The sequence below is a fragment of the Neolamprologus brichardi genome, chromosome 9 (assembly GCF_056152115.1).
Source record: "Neolamprologus brichardi isolate AB-2024 chromosome 9, ASM5615211v1, whole genome shotgun sequence".
NCBI lineage: Eukaryota > Metazoa > Chordata > Actinopteri > Cichliformes > Cichlidae > Neolamprologus > Neolamprologus brichardi.
In genome coordinates this window covers 11,155,065-11,177,098 of record NC_142112.1, presented here as the reverse complement: position 1 = coordinate 11,177,098, position 22,034 = coordinate 11,155,065, and the positions used below count along the sequence as shown (strand labels likewise).

Below are 22,034 nucleotides of genomic sequence, written 5' to 3'. Positions count from 1 at the left end.
AAATAATGCAACTGTAACAAATGACTGGCTGAACATGAAATAAAACTGAGCCGGAACCATCGCCATGGTGATGCATGATTTATAGCAACATATTCTGGATTCTTTAGATTAGAATGGGAGAGCTTAATGTCTGCATTTGTGAAGTTGTATAAAAAATCTATAAAAATAATACGCAGTGTGACATATGTGTATGTACGGGGGGCTCGTACCTGTGTTCTCCACATGGTCGATACACATTGTGACAAAGTTGGGCACTGATGTGTTCTCCCGCTGACACAGACTGGTCAGACTGCAGCCGAACACCTGATCTGTGAGCACACACAAACATTTATTTCCATCTTTCACCCGTCTGGTGGAACATCACACGTGCATAGAGCTGCTGTCCGCTTACCTTTAATGTATCCTTTGTCTCGGACAGCCTGGTATGTGGGTCGACGAGTCAGGAACTTCTTGAGCTTCATCCTGGTTTTCTTCTGGTCTGATGAATCCATGCTCACAGAGTTCTTCATTGCTGTAGGAAGACAGGCTCCATGTGAGTGCATCTCTTTTGCAAACACACTGAATGCCCATTCTGTAGCGCAGGGACACTCGCAGACTTACCTCGGCTCTTCTTAGAGTCCCGGTGCTCCTTCTCCTTGTCCTGTTTCTCAGCTCCCGGAGACTCTGGCATGTCCTCCTCAATGGCTTCATCCGACTCCCACGCCTGGACGGTGAAGACACATACGTGCTGTTAGCTTAAGCTGGCTCAGAATGAATTTGCTCTCAGTTTCTATTTATTCTGTCCACTCCTGAATATTTAACCTTTCACTGCAGTTTGTTTAAACAGGTGTAAACTGGGATTTCAGCTCTGGCTGGGCTTGCACTGAATTGTGGGAAAAGTATCTAAATTAAAGGTAAAGCTTCTGTGTCCTCCACTCACATGTGTGTTGATGGTCTCTGTAAGGGCGCGGTACCAGTCACTGATGACACTGTCGATCTCAGACTGTATCAGGAGCTCTGTTCCCTGACGGGTCTTCAGCTAGAGGAGGAAAGGATAAAAAGCCAAAACAGCTCAGCTCGTTCTGACATGTTTGAACCAAAATGACTGAAAAAACAAGAGCTGAGAGTTGGGAGCAGGTCCAATGGGTCCAGCACCTCGATGACGTGCTTCTTGCTTGATTTGTCCTTGGAGGCCCACTCCACTGTCCCCCCGCGCAGATCCACAGTGAACTCAGGCTTAGACTGATTGCTGCCAAACTTCTGCAACAGAGAGACGAGACACAGTATGAGAGACAACATCTGACACACACATGATATAACAGGGATGTCCTGCTGTGTCTGTACAAGGATGAAACCAGATATGCAACAAAGGGGTAAAGACTTAACACTGGACTCAGTAAATAACACAACAGTTAATAAAATAGTCATTAAATCATCCAAGAACCTCAGTTATGTTCATTAATATTGCATTGATGTCAGAGGAATCACTGGTGGAGCAGGAGGTACATATTGGATCTCTTCACACACAAAGATCTTTAGTTTTGTGTTACGAAAAAGCAAAAAGGCTATTAGTTATTTATATTAATGTCATGCATATTAATAAACACGATGTTTGGAGGTTTTAAATCTAACAGCGTTGTAATTCAGTCAGAGCTGAGAGATTTTAAATTTGGCTCTGGATATTAGAGTGACTTGCTTTATTTTATTGTGCCTCACTCTGGATAATGTAATATATTTTTGGAATAAGACCAGGGAACCCCTCTGACTCCTTGGGTCCTGGACCTATGCTTGGTAGGCCCTGTTAGCATTCTGTATTTACTCCCTGTGTCTATATATGCTGCCATAATATCAACTCTTGCCTCCTCTCTCTCCCAGTGTGCACTTTGTGCTTGTCTCTCCGTGCTCTCCTTCTTTTCTCTTACTCTTTACTCCACACACAACTACCAGCCAGAGGTTTCTTCCAGCTAAACGAAATATCAGTACTGCTTAAAAAATCTTTCAGTGACATCACAGAGAAACTGTATGAAACACACTGATGCAGCTGTTGGGTGTGAACTTTTCATGAAGGTTTGATTACACTTTGTTCTTCCTCTCTTTAAATCACTTTTCTATAGTTACTGGAATGCTGATTTTCTTTAAACTCTTTGCATTTTTTCTTTCTTTTCTGCATATTTTTACTCACTTAATATTTAAAGAGAATTCCAGAATTCACAGAGTTGTGCGTCCACATTGAAACGGGCGAAAACGCTTGCGTTCCAGTACTGCGCATGCATGAAACGCAAGACGATTCGACCTGCCTCATTTCTGCCTGCCGTTTATTTACTTTCCGACTCTTTGAAACGTCGCGGCAAAATGTCGAGAAAAAGCACAGAGTTTTTTTAAATGGACTAACAATGAGGTGGAGTTGTTGGAATTTGAAGAAAAGCTATCTGGGGGATGTACAAACTGATATTAATCTTTAATAGGGCTGTCAGAGCAAATAAAACAACTGCTGTATAATGCCCACCGGTGTTTAATTGGCCACTTGATTGCATCACATGACTAAAATGTGTCATTGTTTTCAAAAAGTCTCAGTTTTCGCTGTCCACACTGCGCAGAAGCACCCCTTTCAAGTGTATGCGTTTTTGAGAGCGTTTTCAGAAAACGCTGTCTGAGTGTGGACGGGACGCCAAAATGGAGAGAAAACTATGCTTTTCAAACAAAAACGCATTCGTGTGGACGTAGCCTAAATCCTGGCTGCTCTCCAAGCACCAGGTAAAATGTGCAAGTTTAATGCCACAAAGTGCAACAAAGATCAAAAATGTACGGTAGCTGCTTTCTTGTAAATTTAAGATAAAAGTATAAATATCACACAACCTTTAAAAGAATCCTTTGATCTCTCTATAAACTGCTGTTTCTCTAAAGTGAAGTTGAGGTGAGTCAAGCTTGACAAACACACGTCAGTCAGTCTCCTGGTCAGTCACAGCAGGGGTGAAGGAACAAATGGGAGAGAGGTGGGAGCGCATGCAGAGAGAGAGGGAACATACAGCGGCAGCCTGACCGGGCCTACAGTTCACATAGGAGACAGCGGGACGGGGCTTGACTGAGTGCTTCCAGCTGCTAAGAAGAGTGAGGAGCAGCTCTGGGATAGAGTCGCTGCGGTAGTAAGACTTCAGAGAGAAGAAGAGAAAACTAATGAACAGAAGTTGACAAACGTCACAACACAGATGGCATGAAGGCCGGTGAATACGCAGGAATATGGAAAAGGAAAATATCAGAGAAACAAATGGAATGATTTAAAAAAAAAAAAAAAAAGCAAAAGAAGAAGTCAGAGGTCACAGGATACATACCCAGCTGGTGCTGCCCCCCTGACCCTTTGCAAAGAGCAGGGATGAGCCCTGCAGCACAGTCCATGAGGAGGTCCAGTTCTTCCTGTTAGTCAGAACAAATGTGTTAATGAGATTCTGTGGATGCAGAGAACACTTTTAGAGAGTAATCACTACTTACCTGACTTTCTTTCCATTCTCTGTGATTTTGGTGACATTGAGAACTCCACACTTCTCTGAAGGCTGAGGAGAGAGACACACAGTGGCAGATAAAAACCTGCTGGAACACATGAATGAAAATACACGCACGCGCACACACACACACACACCGATCCTCAACAAGCAAATGGAGCAGAGCAAACTGAGTCTTAAAGCTGCTGTGTTGCCTTGTGTCATAGCTAAACACCACCAGCAGATGGCACCCTAATGCTGCAGTGTTGAAATAGTAGTTTAGTAGGTAGGTGATAGGTTTGATGCAGGTAAATATGGCATGCAGCAGACGATAGTAAACCAACTGGGTTGTTGAGAAGATTAAAGATGAGAAGTGTTGTCTTTACATGCAGAGACAGCAGGATGATGATATGCAGTGTGAAGTGCAAGCTGGGATACTAACGGTCAAGGGGTGCTTAGGAGATGAGGGGCAGGAGTCAGAGTCTGGAGAGCTCTGCTTGGGCACCGAAGCACACTCCTACCAACAAGAGGCACAGTGTGATAAGTCACTAATAACTATACATGACTATACATGAAGACAGTAGGTCTGAGGTTAGTGAGTGATGGAGAAGAAACCTGGGATGGAATCACAAGAATGAGTTATTGTTAATAGAAGTCATTAAAAGAGAAAGATAAAAAAGAGAAGTTACGGTTTAAACTGCAAACATCTTGGATTTCGGCTTCAGAGATGTTCAATATTTAGTCCAATAAGCTTCTTCTTTTCCTGATCTGCATCAACAACAATGTACACTGAAGAAACTAACAAAACACCAACATATAGGGTGTTGTTTTTAAATCTAGCCACTCTTTAGCCAGTTCTTTTAACTCATGCATAGTTATATCCCATATTAGAACCATTTCTTTAATGTGACTTGCTAAACTCTGCATCAGGGAGGGTTAAAAAAAAAAAAAAAAAAAGTGCCTAGTTGCATAATAAAAAGTGCAGGGACTAGTTTTTGGAGCTTTGCCCAAACTGAAGGCTAAAGTTGAGGATGTCTAAATCTCTGCAGCGTCTCCTTTCTTTTATCAGTTTGTATTCTGTGAGCTTTCCTTTCAGAAGCCCTGAGCAGAAAGTGAGAAAAGCTTGTGGTGATTCATTTTCTAATCTCTAACACGTTTATTTTCCTCCTGACTTAAAAGGTAAAAATCAATTTCAGCCCATGTTACAATGTTTTACTTTTTCTACCTGTGAAATGGGAAGAAAAAAGTTCTCCAGTTGAAACAGGTGAAAAGAAAATTAGCCAAGTTTGTAAAAATGTTTCTTAGGTAAAAAAACAAAACAAAACAAAACAAAAATGTATTTTCAACCTGTGAAAAAAGTTCTTCAGAGAAGCTTTGACAGGGGGGGAAAGCCCCCCACCCAAAAAACCATTACAGAAACAAACATTTTTGTTCTCACAAGAGACAAAAACAAAAAAGCACTCTCACAAACAAAGACACAAGCGAGACTGACAACTGACCCAGATGGTAACAGATGTTGCATTGTTAAAAGGAATTCAGGGACATTCAAGAGTCAGCGTGTGGGTTTGTGAGCTGTACTTTGTGCCTCTGGCCCGTTTTACATGTCACAAGATTGTATCACACACAACATGACGAGCAGGTGTCCATTGTCCTCACAGAGATATGCTGGCTACACACACCATGAAGTCTTCCCCAGAAAAAGCAAACTTGTTAATCCATTTTTTTGGCCATCATTTTCACAACAACCTGCTCTCTTCTTTTCACACACAGAATAATTCACCACCTTTCCATATGCTGAACTCAAAGTGCACACAAAACACAGCATGAACAACACAGGAGAGCCTTTTTCCATCAGCCTAACACTGTTTAACTCCACATTAGTGGTGGTCTCTGTCCTACCTTGTCATTGAGGTCTAAGACATAAGTGCTGTGCCTCCACTTAGTGAGGACAATGGGCTCCGGCTGCTTTCTCTCCAGGCTGCGACTCTTAGGAACCTCGCCGGGCTGAGGGGAGATGTTGTACTGCAACGACAGAGACAAGTGGTGATGTTTACGGTCCAGATGTTTTTCTAACAGACTTCAGATTCCCTTTCCCTACCTCTCCTTTTACTGTCCACAGGATCATTGGACAGAGGAACTTTCCTTACACGGCAGGCATTGTTTACAGTAAAGTCCACTGACTGTACCTGCGTGTGCACTGGACCACTGTTTACTCACTCTGCATACGAAGCGGTCTATTCTGATCGCCTCTAAAGCCTCCAGATTAGGTGGTAAAGTGCCACTAATAGCCAGTCACTTAGAGTTCAATGTAAACTTGGCTCTTCCGTGAGCTCTCAGAACTTCATCCACTTACAACAACAGCACTGGTCTCAACACTGCTAGGATGAGGCAAAGTGTGTTACAGTGCAGTGGTGCCAGGTGATGTAATACGACAAGACTTGTCATTGTCACAGGAAGGAACCTGCATTAAGTGGTGGATGTCTGATGTAAAGAGCGAAGACAAAGCACACGGACAGCCAAGTTCATCATGTAATCTTACCTTAGGCAATTCCCACTCTGACCTGGAGCCATCAGCGCTGTAGTAGTAGGGTCGGCCTTGTTCGTCCACATGTTTTATCCACTGTAAACATAAACACTGGTCAGCTGCAAATAAAGAAAAAGCATCTGATGGAAGTGCAGTCACTAAGGGTGACAGGTGAGGTCACCCAAACTCTTTTAAGCACAATCAAAATCAGATTCCACCTTCTCCTGTGTGTATTCAGACACATAGAGGGTGTGTCCATGTTCATCCAGCTCTTCAGACCAGCCTCTAGGGGGTGACCCATACTGGCTGTCAGACTGACTGGAGTGGGTGCTGTGGCAGTTTTCCTCTGAGGACAGTGGCTGTGGAGAAAGAAGGACAGCAATGAAGACCTTAAAGCAAAGAATTGGCTGAACCAAGGGTCACACGTATGACCACACATATGACCACATGGCAAGTTTGTTCTAACAGGACACAAAGTTATAGAAAAGCAGAGTAAAAACTGGCTGCTGAGTATAAAACTCCAACATGTGAGTTACAGTGGATGTTTTGCACTTCAGCAGCATCTCCATAGCTTCATTTTGATACCACTGTAAGCTACAACACCAACATTTAAAAGGTTCTCAAGTAGTTTTCAGCATCAATCATTTTGCCCAACTGTAGGCAAGAATGTAAACACAAAAATATATTTTTTTTTAAAAAAAAAGAGTAAAACTGTAAACATCATGTAAACATTTTGATGCAAAATGCTGCAGCTACACTACTTATGAGGACTACAAAGAAAGAGCATATTTCGCCAGTATCAGCTTCTCTTCATTAGGTTCCTGTTGAATCCCCCTCCTCACATATAAGGTCTTAAAAAAAAATCAGGCCCCATCTTATCTTAAAGACCTAATAGTACTGTATCACCCTGATACAACCACTTTGACTGCAGGTTTACTTTTGGTTTCTAAAATATTTAAAAGTAGAACGGGAGGCGGAGCCGTCGGTTTTCAGGCCCCTCTTCTCTGGAACCAGCTTCCAGTTTGGATTCAAGAGACAGACACTATCTCTGCTTTTAAGATTAGAAGTAAAACTTTCCTTTTTGATAAAGCATATAGACAGGGCTGGATCAGGTGACCCTGAACCCTCGCTTAGTTACATTTCAATAGGCCTGACATACTGGAGGCTTCCCACAATGCACTGACTGTCTCTTTTTCACTCACCTTTTTTCCCACTCTTTGTGTTTAATTCAATTCAATTCAATTTTATTTATAAATCACGGGGCCATCTGCTGTGACCGGGTGGAGAAAGAAGGAAGACATTTAATCATTAGTAATTAATCTCTGTCTTTTGTTTTGTCTTCCTCTCCTCACCCCCAACCGGTCGCAGCAGATGGCCGCCCCTCCCTGAGCCTGGTTCTGCTGCAGGTTTCTTCCTGTTTAAAAAGGGAGTTTTTCCTTCCCACTGTCACCAAAGTGGCTGCTCATACAGGGGTCATGTGATTGTTGGGTTCTCTCTGTATGTATTTACCTTAAAATATAAAAATATAAAAGGCCTTGAGGTGTTACATAAATAAAACTGAAATGAACTGGATTGTGGATGTGTAATCCGACCTGTGTAATCCACATAGTAGCTAATAGATAAATTAAGAGCAATGCTTCTGGCTGCTGGTGCCAGAAGAGAAAAAGAGTAGTGAAGCGTTCAACCAACTATATTTAGTGAATATAAAAGCTGAACAACCCAAGCATCAAATAACATTTGACGTGTTTCTTTTACTTTATTTATTTATTTATTGTTCTTACTTTATAGCTGACTAATGCTTTTATTTGTGTAAAAATGGTTAACAGTCACAGCTGGAAAATAACATATTGAACAACTTCACACTAGTAGCTGATGGTATTTGCAAATGTCAGTGGCAGATTTATCTGTCGTGTATCGCCACGTTTTTCCTCAGGCTGGTTTGAATTTCATGTTTTAAGTCTTTCAGCCGAGCAGCACAATCAACAACAATAAAACAAAGGTCCTGTGAGAAGCTGGAATCAACACGTTTGTTTTTTAGGCAATAATAAGCCACTCCAGTGCTCTATCAGTTCTACATCAGTACATTAATGCTTTACAAGGGGGCAGTGTTGGATAGTTAGGATGAAATGACAACCTACTAAGAAACCGAAAACATGGTTTCTTTATATCAAAGGCGCACTTGTCTTCCCACCTTCGTCTAACCACAACATCTTTTAAAAGTGAGGTTGACCACAACTTCAACAGAGCCTGTTTATTTAACGTGAACTGCCAGAGACGCCATTTACAGACCATCATGACCTGATTCCTGTTTCCACATCCACTCACACCTACTAAACTCACACCTTTGGCCCAAACAAAGGATTATTTGTTTGAATGCTTGTTCATGTTTGACATTTATGACTACGTACAGAAACAGATCATTTTTAGCATCTCTCTCCAAATACTTCAGGCACCCCTCACCTCACTCTCCGCTGTGCACTGACTGTCTCCTCGAGTACTGCTGGTGCTGCTGCTAGTATCCCTGGTGCGTGGTGGCTTCCAGGTCCGCTCCCCAGTGGCCCGGTTGTAGTAGAAGTGCCTGCCACTCAGATCTTTGTGGGTCTCCCAGTCACCCAGGATGTGGATTGGGGAGCCTGAGGGCACAGGAGGCAGGCTGGACTGAGAGATCTTCAGCTCCTGGAGGTTGGTATAGACGGGCGAGTCGGACCGGCCCTGACCTGTCGGTGACGTTGTCTGGAGGAGACAGATGGAGGAAAAGAGGGGGAAAGATCAGGATTTGTGGTGCATTCATTCACGGGTGGCTCATCTTTTTTTCATTTATATTCACTGAGTTGTCCTGGGAATTTACGACTGTCCTCGCTTTATTCTGAAAATTTAATGACATTCCAGGAATTCCATGACCACAATGTCTGCTGACATCCAAGTATGTGTTGGAAACGCTCGGCCCAGCTACAAACAGCAGCAGCTGTCACAGCGTGGACCCAGCGGTGGAACGTGATCAGCTGAGCGGTTTGCTGCAGCACAGTTAGCATTACAAACATAAACACAAAGAAATATAACTGTTGCACAATAATCTAATTTCTCCATTTAGAAGAAGGAAAGTGAGTGAGTGAGGAGGCAGACAAAGGCTTTGAGCAAGTCTGGCAGTCTGCACGGCAGGATGGAGGCGGCACATGTGGCTTGCAGTCACAGAGGTTGAAATCGCACTATATCAGTGAGATTTGAACCACATGCATTCAACAGAGTTATGTAATCATTTATCTGTCAAATCAGAGGCAAATGCTCTGAGGACAAATGGCTGCTGGTATTTTAATGCAAGAAATACCCATGTGGGATAAAAGATATGAAATCCAAAAGAAATTAAATGGTGAATTTCAGAGATTTTACTTCACAGTTTATGCATGAGGGTGTTTAATAGTTATATTAAACAATATGTAGATTGTTTTGGTATGAGCTGCCCAGTTTTTCAGACAACTTCTGCAGCAAGGCTCCTTGAATGTATTGGAACTGTTTCTACTCCTGTTCACAAAGTTATCTATTATCATACAAGCCTAAATCGTAACCTAAAACTAATGATAGCATGCTGTCACACTGGCATTAGCACTGCCAGAGGTGCAGGTGTAGTTTCAACTGTTCACTAAAAGGATTGCAGATTTTTTTGAGTAACTGGGTCTTAATTCCTGGAAAGAAATTTGGATTTTTGGTGCTTTGAGCACAATTTACTTCATCAAGAGAAGGCAGACATACAGCAAATTTCCCCCTAGCACACAAAAAGAGCACTACAGGTCAGAGGAAAATACAGAATTTTAAACAGAAAGTTTACACAGGACTCTGTGCAGGCCTGTGAAGAGCTGTCCCTTTAAATGTGGCTTTTTGCCATAACAGACAGCACTGTCACGGCACGGGGACCTAACAGTTAAACATCTCCTTAGCAACCATAAATATTGCTTCAAATTGTGCAACAGCAGGTTAGAAAGATTGAAAAATTTGGGGAAACAAGCGTTAGAAAAAAAGAAAAGAAAAGAAAAAAAAAAGCCCGTTGCACAGCAAAAGCAAGAGGAAGTAGAAGAGATAAGCTACGTGTCTTTTGTGCAAATGGCTGGTATAAAGTGCCGATGCGGTATAGAGATAAAAAGGTTTCTATTAACTAAACAGTTTGTCTTCCATTTAGATCTTTACTTTTACACAGTCTAAGAGATGCCGTCTGAATATATTTTCCTGGATTTGGACCTGGCTCTGCAGTGTCAGAGCAGATAAACATCAAAGACAGTTTTTGAGATGGTCTTTTAAAACTTGGCAGCATCCGAAGGTCACTCCACAAAAGGGAAAAAGCTAAGTTACCATGGCTACGACTCAGAGCGTTTAACGTTCTGTATGCTCTGAAAAAAATATTTGGGGCTTTTGGAGCTGAGCTGAGTCTGACCGGTGCCAGCTTTGGGTGTCTCTAGCGAGCAGGAAAGCATTAGATACAGAACGCTGTGCCAGCACTGCCTCTGTTTGTTACAGGTGAGGAATGTAGGGGTGGAAACACATTTCAGTTACAAGCTTTTGGGCATCTTTCAGGATGCAGATGGAACTTCCTGCCGGTTTTGGAATAACAGGAATATTTTTCAGATGAATTATTATTTAATATCCTGCACACGTGCTGGACCGGAGCAAAGGCCTCGTGGCACCCTGCTGGCTTCAGTTAGTTTTACCCGCTGCTTCTCAGTTTCAAGTCCAACACAGAGCGAGCAGCTGAACGAGGCAAAGCGAAGAGACATGACAGTTTGGCTGAACTCGAGTTCAGACTCGTCCGTCACCACCAGAATGGATCCAGTGTGCTGCAACTTTAACTGCTCTTTTTTATTAAAAGGAAGTAATACAGCAATGATGGAGTCTCGCGGCTGTGGAGAGCACGGCTGGGGTCAAATCCATTTAGATTCCACTCAGCCCAATCAAACCTGAATGCATCTGGTGGAGAAGTAATTTATATGCTTTAATGCCTGTTTTGACAGAAGGGAAACCAAAACATTTTTTTGGTTTCTGCATCCAGAGTCATTTCAAAATGATTGTAGTCTGAGTGGAGCGTGCACACGCTTTATTACTGGGTAAAGGAACACAGTTCAACTGCTGACCACACATGCTACAATCATTTTATATCATATTCTGCTGCCTGCATAGAGAGTGGTTGTCTTCTTTAGCTGCACTGGTCATTTTGCACCACCCTAACATGTAAGGTTTAAAAGGACGCTCAGCTCTTTGTTGTTATTAGTGTTATTACCAAAGACTGGACGAACCTCCCTCTGTGTTTCCACAGTGCTCCCCTCAGCCTGATTAAGTGCTGTTAATGTGGAACATAATGAGTAACAAGAAGAGCACAACCAACAGAGTTTATTACCAAACACCCGACTGATGACTACTGTACACTCAAACTTAAGGCAGTGAGAAAATGCAGATCACAGTCACTGTGTGTTAGCATGACAACGTAACCACAAAGCTATAGTGATAAACTCACTATAACCTTCACCAAATTCTGTCGTAATTCCCAATGACATGTAGATGTTTTGTCACATGAACACTCACTTTCTGTGTGAGATCAAGCGCACACCTTAAGGTTTCCAGTACATCAAACTTTATATATTATTTGCTTCCAGAGAAGGTACCATGATGGTGCACACACATGCACAGAGACTAAATCACAGGATGAAAACAAAACTAGCTTTGCTGGTTAAAAACAAAACAGGAAGCCAAAAAAAACAAAAAAACACAGCCTCTAACACCATGATTCACAGCTCTTTCATCCTCATCAAGCCATTCAGTGAAAGCTCATTACAAATGATGATCCACTGCTTTCCAGGAAGAGACCACTACCATCAAGATAGATATGTTTCATCGCAGCATCCAGGTGACGACTCAGGACCATTTCTAGTGTACACACAGAACTGAGATATCACCATCAGATTCCCTCCTTACTACAAATGGTAAATGGACTGGTTCTAACACTTAAAGCTCTTTAGCACTTTGCCTCATTTAACAGCTGCGCTGCAAGCTGGATGCATCAGAAAGCATGGGGTTAGCATCTTGCCCAAGGATATTTGGCTGCAGACTGGAGCAGCCAGGGTTCAAACTACCAACCTTTTGATTAGTGCTCCGACTTCTGACTTGCTCTACCTCCTGAGCTGCAGCGACCCCATGCAGGAGTTCAAAGTCTAGCTTTTCCTTTTTTTTAAGTTTGTTGCTAATCTGTATGACATCTAAACAAGAAAGAGGGGAAAAAGTGGCAACTCCCTCAAAACTAGACAGAAATGAAAATAGCAACATGAAGAGAGGCTGTTCTGTATGAGAAAGAAAAGCTTCATGCAATGTACACCATACACTAAAACACAACACGATCTGGTATTGCAGGAGACTTCAAAATTAAACTTGACATGAAGAGAAACATCACTGGCAGTCACCATCTGTTCCCTAAATTCAGACTGGCAAACTTTCACTATGCTGTTATTAATAATACCTGGAATCCAATGCAACAGTTTCAGGAGAACAAAGCTGCTGCTTGCTGCCAGTGCTGATGGAAAGGTCTCAAACTATAAATGAACAGTTTGAGGAAGAGCACAGAGGAACTAATTGTTATGGGACATCAAAGACCTGAAATCCATCTGTGCTGGCAACGCAGAGGCACTGTGCTATATTAATGCAGAGGGCAGAGATCTAAGCAAGCTGACATGGTGAAAATATCTAGCAGTCTCATTTGTGTCACCTTGTGTCCAGAGCTGCACACAAAGACGTCGTCGTCATCCTCCCCGGCTCTCCTGTAGCCTCTGAACACACTGAATGCACGTCGCATGGTGATGCACGGCGGCCATCAAGTGCAACGGGGCACACGCTGTGGTTTCAAAGCACCCCTCACCAACACAGATACAAAGAAATACACCGCTTTCTCTCAGTCCTTCTGACTTGTAATGTTCCAGCTGAAGGTAAGAGGAAATCTGAGACCTCACTTTGTGTGTGTGTGTGTGTGCGCGAGGTGGAAGGATTCTGTTCCCCTTTGCACTTGTCAAACACACACACACAGCGCGGCAGTGTACACAAACGCAACTGACACAACAGGAAACTGCTGAAATAGTGTGAGCTTCCCCTACGAAGAATGACTTTCTGTGGGTTTCGCTCAGACCAGCCGCCGACAAAACTGCTTCACCAAAGGCCAGACTCTATTTTTACCACAGTGTAGAGACCTGAGTGTGCTGAGGAAAGATAACACCCCTGATCACTACTCCTGTGGACTCTTCTTTCACATGGACAAATGAGTGCCATATGACAGATTAGGCAAAGTATATTTAAAGGAGGTTTGACAGCCAGTAAAAGTGATTAGGAGAAGAGGAAGGTGTTATTTAAGTTTTATCACCAACGGCAACAATTCTCTAAAGATTTTTGCAATTCCATGTGGCAACATGCTGAAGCTCTTTCACCATTACAACACTTAGTTTTGATCACCGATTTCACTTTGTATTGTTTCTAGATGATACCTGGCACACGACAGGGTGTTAAAAATTATGATAAGATGTGAGAATTTTGTCTTTTCATGACTTTAGTTGACCGCTACCTGCAAATAAATTCTTTCAATGAATTTGTATAAACACACAGGTTTACGCTGGTAATCTTTTAACATGTTTTAGGTGCCATATTTAATGTACTTGAGAAACAGTTGAAAAATACATCTGAGAACGTTACACTACAGCAGGAAAAGCCATAGTTAAACTTCAGGTATGACAAGCTGCAGCCGACTAAATTTAAAGTACACAAACATGGCATCAGTTACATATGTGTATCATGTGAAAGGGGTCACATGTCATGATGCATGTGCAGAAAATTATTCCCAGTACTGTCATATCTCACAAGAGCTGCAGGGACCAAATCACAAAATGGGATGTAATGACCGCACCCCCTCTGATAGCAATTACCCAAGGTAGGCTATTAATGCTATTTTAAATATGACTTGAACCTATCAATGAACACCAAAAAGTAATCAGTAAAATGGTAAATTAGGTCATAAATCAAGTGAGAAGTGGGGCAATTTCCTCATTAACTTCAAAAGCGCAAGCTTTAGTTGACATTCACCTCTTTTTGCAAACACTTTATTTCAACTCATTATATTTATTTAATGCTAAATCACAACAGTCGCTGCGTTATATTGTAAGGTAAAGACCTAATCAGACGAACCTCTGTGTACAAGCACTTGGTGACATTAGGAAGGAAAAACTATCTTTGATTAAGGAGAAAACTTCAGCAGAACCAGTTCAGGGATGGGCGTCCATCTGGGGGTGAGGGGAGGGAAACTTGACAAAACACAACGATCAATAACAACAGGGAGGCTTCCCCTGCTGGTCAACAGCAAGACTGCAAGTATAAGGCACTTCCTTACCTGTAAGGTAAGTAAGATACGATTGTCATGACAACCTTAATCTTATGGTCTATGACGGCTACTGCTTTAAGAGAATGTGTGCTTATGATGATGATTATTTTGATGATAATGTGCCAATTTTAAAGATAATAAGCACTATTTAACCAAAACGTATGACACATTAATTTAAATAATTCACTCAATTAAATAACACACTTTTTAAAACACTCTTTTTCAACAGTACCAGAAAATACAGGTACACCTGCTAAAATCTTCCCCGTGGTATTACACAGTAAAATATAGCAGGCAGCAAGTAAGAAGAACTTCAGCATGACGTCCTCCCACAGTACACTCACTGTAAATCGCTGCCCAGTGTTTATACTGTATTCTCAACAGGCAGATTCCTGGCTGAAGTGAATGAGATGTGGCAGAGAGCGGGGAAGGAGGGATCAGGACCCAGGGTCTCTGACAGGTAATTAAAAATAGAGAGGATCTAGGGGATGGGTGGAGGGAGCGAGAGAAAGAGAGCAGGTGATGAGGAGAGAGGGAGAGAGGTGCTGTTGAATACAGAACAGTCTTCTTCACAGCAGAGCAGCCTGTCTGTTGGCAGAGCCGTGATAAATGAGTTTCAGACTACAGGCCAGTACAGTATAGGATCTCCACAAACTGCATTAAGAATGCATTACGCAGGCTGAGTGTGTAGGCCTGTGTGGTTTCGTGTCGTTAATTCAACTCAGAGGTCTAATGGAGAAATTGAAGGAAGCTGGGAACGGACGTGCACAGCAGAAAACAAAACAACTGATTAGAGAGAGGTTTGCTAATAGATCCCGGTGAGCTTAGGCTCTGTTGCAGTTTGCTATCGCCCTTGTATTTATCGCCATATTGAGAAAAGCACACTATAAATCGCCTCCCTTCAGTCAGCCTCCTGTCCCACAGAGCTTGTACAATCGCTGGAGAAGGACCCAGCAGTGCGCTGTAAATTAAACCATAAATAATTCTCTGTGTAAAGAAGTACAGGTCAGGGTGAGGGCAGCAGGGACGCACAGGCTGCAGTTAAACTACAGGTCCAGTAGGTGTCTCCCTTGGGTTACGACAGTAGGCACAGGGGTGGGAGGGAGGAGAGTTTCCATCACAAATATCTGGCCATGAGGAGAGTACCGTGAGGGGGAGGGGTTTCTAGCACATGGCAACCCACTCTGCAGCATCTCCATCAATGGTAGCTGTGCAGCAGTTTGCAGTCCAAACAGCACACAAAGGCAGATCAAACACTGCATTTTCTCATTTCAATCACCGATTCACGATGCTGCTGCTACTGCTGTCAGGATCCTGACAGACTAAAAAAGCCGAACACATTACATAATGTTTACAGATCTCACTTCCCTCCTTTGTGACACAGAATCTACGTTTCTGAATAGACACAGATATTTAAAAATGAACAGAAACAAAATGTCTTTTATGTCTTTTAAATGTCTTTAAATTGTGGGTCTGAAATGACACAGCCCCTTAAAGACATCCATGCTGTTGCACTTGGTTTTGCAAATGAAAAGAAAGGGAAGTAGTTCCGCAAAGATGAAAGCACACAGCATGAAACAGAAGCTCAAACTTCCTTAACACGGCTCCACCTGTACTGCAGGCCAGAGACTGGATAATACAGACCTACTGTGCAGTGTTTTGGGTCTGATCACTAATAGTGAACAGCAGCACATAAATCCTTACTGGTAAATGTGATGTTATTTATTTGCTGGTAGGCAAATATTCTTTCCCACAGAGTCAATCTTAGGAGGTCTGCATTGAAAATTAAAGGCAGCAGAGAGATTCAACAACAAGCTCCACTCTCTGTAATAACTGTTGTTAAAATAATAATTCTTTATTCCTCCCTCTCGTCACCGACAGCACACGGGTCAATCTCACCTCTGAGCGTGGCTCTATTCCCCCGGTAACCGCCTTACATAATGCGACTGAGTAATTGAATTAGATGAAAGCAGGTTAAAGGAAGTGTGGTGGTAAGAATAGACGGCCTGGTGACTGAGAGAGCTGCGTCTGTGGCCATGGAGACATCCAGCCAATAAGGTGGTCACCACGAGAACCGTTTGAAGCTAGGTCATGAGGGTTGGAGAGAGGGAGGGCAGGGGAGAGCATGCAGCATCGCTGAAACGCTGCCTCAATCTGCTCCCATTCCCTCTGTTCTTTTGTCCTCAGCTCTCTCATCTTTCTCTGCTGACCTCTTCCCACCACCGCCTTCCTCTCTCGCTTCTGTTTCCCCTCTCAAGCCACGTTTCTCTGCAGACACACACACAGACACACACACTTTCATCTGCTGCATCTTTTGATAATCATGCACCAAAACCTCTTTGGCCATTCTTTCCTTCTTTATCCTGTGCCACCTTTCAGTCAGACAACGCCCTACTGCTACCCCTCCTTCTCACATTCATCATACTTTCTCTCCCTCTGCTCCAGGAGATATGATGCTGATGACGATGGCCACATCCATATGATCAGATTAACCTACATTTCCGCATTGCTAGTCATCGCTCCGAACACATTCGCCCACTCTCTCATCATAATATTTCTGGCAAAGCCCCCCTGTCTATTTTCCATGAACATGAGAAAAGACGCATGCACACACGCGCACCACTCCTCACCTCCCTTAGCAACCAGTTTAACAAAAAGAGAAAAAAAAAACGTGTGAATAGTTTGTGCAGGGAAAAATATGTTAATGAAACATATATATGCAACCTGCACAGGTAGACAGGTCAGCACTTGACAACCAGGGTTAGGCACAAAAAAAACAAACAAAAAGAAAAAAAAAGCAAAAACCAAGAGATTAAAATTGAGTCAGCATCTTTTCAGCGGTCGGCATGACGACAGCTCCTTTCATTTCACGGATCAGAAGGTTCGGTGAGGCTCATGCGCTGATAGAGATGCGAACAATTAACCTTTCGGTGTGGAGCTGATAAGGCTCAGCTAAAATGTCAGTTTGTTGTGATAAACCTCCAGATAGCTTGTTGGAGAATAACAAGTCTAATAGACACAAACTGTTGCTGCCTGGATACTGCAGACAAAAAAGGCTCCAAGGCTCCAAGTGCTAAAACGAGTTTTTGTTCCAAAATCATCTGTTTTACATGATTTAAGGCTTTTTTTTGTTCAAACAACATCTCTGCAAGGAACAGAGGGAGTTTCACTGCCACACACTGCCTCTCCAATCAGGTTTCCTTCTTGAAATATTAATTGAGGGGTGGATTTTGAGGACAGGGGAAGCCTGCAGCCATGTTCAGTCTCCTGTGCATAAGGGGGAGACTGTCGTAGAGCCAAGAATGAGTGTGCGGCACTGTGCTCTGCCTATCTGCAACAGCGCAACTGAGAATAACTAGAACGAGCCAATCAAAACCTTCATTTGTAAAGGACCCAAGGACCTGGTTACTTTACAGGTAAACATCAGATCACAGGGGTTGGATTCTATTTGGGCCTCAACACGAGTCAAAGTGTGCGAACACAGACGCGGAGAGAAACTCCTTTTTTAGTTTTGATCTTTTCTTTAAAGCACATGGAGACATTCCCAGACTATTTAAGAATGTGTGTGTGTATGTGTGCCTCTCAAATATCACCAGGTCAGTGCATGCAGCTGCTCACACTAGCAGGAGAGACAGATCAGAAACATGTTTGTTGCATGTGCTGCTACTGTCAGTGTATGATGTGATTTGTGTAACAAGCCGTTTCAGGTGGGTACCACATGTACCTTTGCTTCACCTGGCTGTGCTCAGTCTCAGTGGTCAGTGCCTCACTGCAAAATCCAGGCCTTGAGGGCGGGTGTCCTGCAGGTTTTAGATCTCACCCTGGGTCAACACACCTGAATCAAATGATTAGTTCATTACCAGCCCTCTGGAGAACTTCAAGACATGTTCAGGGGGCAGTTTAGCCATTGGAATCAGCTGTGTTGGATCAAGGACACATCTAAAACCTGCAGGACACCCGCCCTTGGAGTTCAACACCCCTTTTCTAGAAGCTCCATGCAGTCTCTATACTCACAAGCGTAAATGATTAAGTGCATACTTGACAGATCTGTGGACCTATTACACTCCAGTCTTACGTCTTGACTCCAACAGACTTCCATTGAATAGATTATTCATATTTCATTAACCAATTACGACAGAGAAACATATCTGCCTGTAGCAATCAATTCCATAGCAGTGCATGCAACATAGTGATTTTTGCTGGAATTTTTCTAGAGTGGAGCAAAGTTGCTTCTGTTATCATGCACAGCGCTATACAAATGAGCTGATGCAACAGAGTGGATGAATTCGAAGATCTGGACCTAGGCATATTAACTGCTCCTGTAGCTGAAAGCCAACCATAATGTTATTAGCAGGTTGGACTAGTCACAGCATACATCAGCACTTCAGTTTTCTCTCCACTCCATCTTTACGCATCGGTTCAATCAGCATGTATGTAACCACCTAACGTGTTCTCACTGGTTCTTTTGGATGCCCAGAGGTTAGTTTATGGTAGTTATGGACACCCCTGGCGCTCCATTGGCTAATAAAGTTAGAGGCATTTAATGTTGTTTTAAATTAACAAACTTCTGTGGGTTTAATTCACTGCAATGTTTCACTGTTTAAAGTGCTGGTATAACTATGCCTTTTCTCTGAGAAATACTCAGTGCAAAAGATTGTCTAACAGAGTAATAGATTGCAACAAAGAATCTGAATGTGCATGCTGGGGGAAGTTAAAGGCCACCGATCTGCACAGGAGGACAGACTCCCAGACCCCCCAGGAATGTGTCCAGTCTGGGTCATACCCCCCCTACTGTTCAAGTCCTTTTGCTTTTTATTTTCTGCCAAACTTGGAGTCAAACTTTCACTAAAAGCTGCGAGCCAGCGCGTGTGCTCTCGATCAAAGTGTGAGACACGCAGCCAGACTTGTGGGAAAGGATGACAGAGCCGTGCTGCAATCTGTTACCCACACAGCCGTCCAATAAAAAAGGAAGAACAGGATGTGATGGATTTTGCGTACGCTCCTGAGAGAGAACTGGAAGGGGTCTGATAAATGAATTCAGGCTGCACAAGTCAAACGACCTGCCAGCACCCTGACAGCATCAATTTGTTCTGTTTAGTTGCAGTGGGGTTATGGGGGTGGGGGGGTGGGGTATCGATGACGCGCTGAAGGAAAATTCAATTTCTTTAATGGAACTGGCGTTGCCAAATCTCACTCTTATTTCTCATTTCAAGTGGCCCTCACATTACAAAGAGCCTCTGTGTTCAAACTCGCTGCCATCAGGTTTTCTCTGACTGCAGAGCCAAAGCTAACAGAGGGGCTGTTCTGGGGTGACACCACTAAACATTACACATTACATTCTGACACTTCTGACTATGAAAACTTGCTTAATTAACACAGACAGTGTGCCTGTTTTCAGGTCCTCCTGTATCCAGGCTCACAGACTGCATTACTGCACCAACATCTGTTGGACATTAAAAGAGCAGCACCGGGCTACATATGCAACAGAGATATTTACAGCTGGTGTCTGATCCATTCACCCGTGGCTATGGCTATTAACAGAGCAGAGCTGCAGACAGCGCCACTGTATTTTAAGAACTATTTCGCAGGCGTAATTTTTGTTTTCTTGCCATGTCTTGGTGGCACGGGGCTGAAGCAGAGGCTTAGCAGCATTCCTCTGTGGCTGACAGCTGACAGCTAAGCCCCCAGTTAATGACTAATCCTGCCCTAATGCCTTCAGTGTGATTGGTTCAAGCTAATTACACCGACTCCCTTCCCTGGGTGCGGAATGGCTGGTCGGGTGGGATGGAGAAGAGGTCAAAAGGTGTGTGGACTTGTGCAGCAGAGATCTTGGTGAAAGAACAGTCAGAAAACTAACAAGGACCGATTCTAATCAGCTGATTAAGTTGATTGATTTAAGCAAAGCTTTAAAGCAGATTTGTCAAAGTTTTGATAGTTCTAGCTTTTCAAATCTCAAAGCAGCTTCTTTTCACTTGTTGCAACTAAAAGCAGCTACTCCAAAAGTCAAGAGTGCTGAGGCTAGAAAGCAGAAAACCCCACAGGTCTCCCCCAGTTTTAATTTTCACTCTACTCAAAATACAAGACAAGGTATTGTATTTCTTTGAAATATTTCATTAAAAAAACATAAACAACACAGCCTGATATGTAAAAACTGCTTCTGCTTTTTGCAGTTAAGGGCGATATGTGACAAGCCTTCCACTAGGACAAACTCCAATGCAGAGCAGTATATATATGTATTGACCCATGTGCCTGTTCATCTTAGCCAATATGATGCCTGACAGGAGCTTCCATGTAGTACTGAGGCAGGTTATTGGTCGGTAGTTGGAGGGGACCGGTGCCTTCTTGGGGTCCTTGGGGAGCAGGACCGTCCGACCTTCGGTTAGCCATTCCGGGTGTCTCTCATCAACTAGCAGCTGGTTCATTTGTGCTGCCAGACGCTTGTGGAGTGCAGTCAGCTTCTTCAGCCAGTAGGCGTGAACCATGTCGGGCCTGGTGCTGTCCAACTCTTCATACTAGAGACCCTTGCTTGGATATCTGCCACCGTGATGGTTACTGGACCCTGTTCAGGGAGGTTGCTATGGTCTGCCCTCAGATCGACTAGCCACTGAGCATTGTCGTTATGGGTTGCGTCCTTCTCCCATATGCTCTTCCAGTATTCCTCCGTCTCCAGGCTTGGTGGTGCTGTTCTCTTATTGTTCCCTTGCCACTGAGACTACACCTTTGCTGGTTCTGTGGAGAACAGCTGGTTTATTCTCCTGCCTTCTATCTCTCTAGTGTACCTCCTCAAGCGGCCGGCCAAGGCTGTGAGTCTTTGCTTGGCAGTTTCCAAGACCTCAGGTATGGACAGCTTGCTGTATTTTTCATGCACCTTCTTTGTCGCACCTTTCTGCAACTCCGTTAGTTGGCTAACCTCCCTCCGTGCTACTTTGATCTTGCCCTCTAGCCTCCTTCTCCATGGAGGGTACTGCCCCTTATGGCTGTTCAACTTATAGCCAAGCATCTCACTGATCACTGCTGCCGTATTGTAGATCAGCTTGTTAGTCTTGGTAAGCGTGGCTGTAGGTATCGTCCATAGTGCTGCATTATCATCATCTAGCAGACCTTCTGAGGGTACACGTAATATTTTTTATGTTGTACCTCGTCAGTCTCTAGCTGTGAGAGCAGTCCCTTCTTTCGAATGTTGGAACACTGAGCTACTAGTTGTTTCGCCGTCATTGTGGATGTTGGGTATCGAAAAATCCATAGGTCCCTCATCCTATTCATGTAGCCCCTTCCGCCAGGGTTACTTGCCCCGCCTCTCACCATGTGGTAGCTGGGATAGCCTGATAGTTTTCAGCGTTGCTTCTGAAAAAACACTTCTGCAGAACACACAACCTGCTAGAAAGATGGTTATGATCAGCTTCGAATGGATGAAAATAAGTTTTGAATATGCAATCTGTTGAGCCGTACATTGGTAAGACCACTGTTACCATGGGAACCTGCAAGCGTTCAGATAATCCAGAAGAGGCATGAGTGTGTTTTTTGACGTTATTACTATTTTTTCATGCCCGGACTTTATCTGCCGACAAACACTGCAGCACTGCTGATGCTGCAGCTAACAGAACACAGACAAGAGAACTGATTGGTTTGTTGTACTAATTATGTTCATGTACATAATATTTTT

General features: G+C 43.3%; 1 protein-coding gene across 3 annotated transcripts in view; it reads right to left on the bottom strand.

Annotated features, from left to right (window-relative positions):
• The window catches only part of arhgap12b (Rho GTPase activating protein 12b), a 64,044-nt gene that overhangs the window by 5,300 nt on the left and 36,710 nt on the right, over positions 1–22,034 (bottom strand). The window contains exons 3-15 of one of the 3 annotated variants that reach the window (XM_006804497.2): positions 8,440–8,712; positions 6,198–6,338; positions 5,995–6,075; positions 5,355–5,477; positions 3,898–3,972; positions 3,466–3,527; positions 3,309–3,390; positions 3,006–3,128; positions 1,135–1,239; positions 920–1,018; positions 601–703; positions 392–511; positions 210–308 (exon numbers count right to left, since the gene is read on the bottom strand). In XM_006804497.2, coding sequence (XP_006804560.1) covers positions 210–308; positions 392–511; positions 601–703; positions 920–1,018; positions 1,135–1,239; positions 3,006–3,128; positions 3,309–3,390; positions 3,466–3,527; positions 3,898–3,972; positions 5,355–5,477; positions 5,995–6,075; positions 6,198–6,338; positions 8,440–8,712 — 1,486 coding nt within the window. The remainder of the gene's footprint in view (positions 1–209; positions 309–391; positions 512–600; positions 704–919; positions 1,019–1,134; positions 1,240–3,005; positions 3,129–3,308; positions 3,391–3,465; positions 3,528–3,897; positions 3,973–5,354; positions 5,478–5,994; positions 6,076–6,197; positions 6,339–8,439; positions 8,713–22,034) is intronic. The other 2 variants (XM_006804499.2, XM_006804498.2) reach the window with 2 other exon arrangements.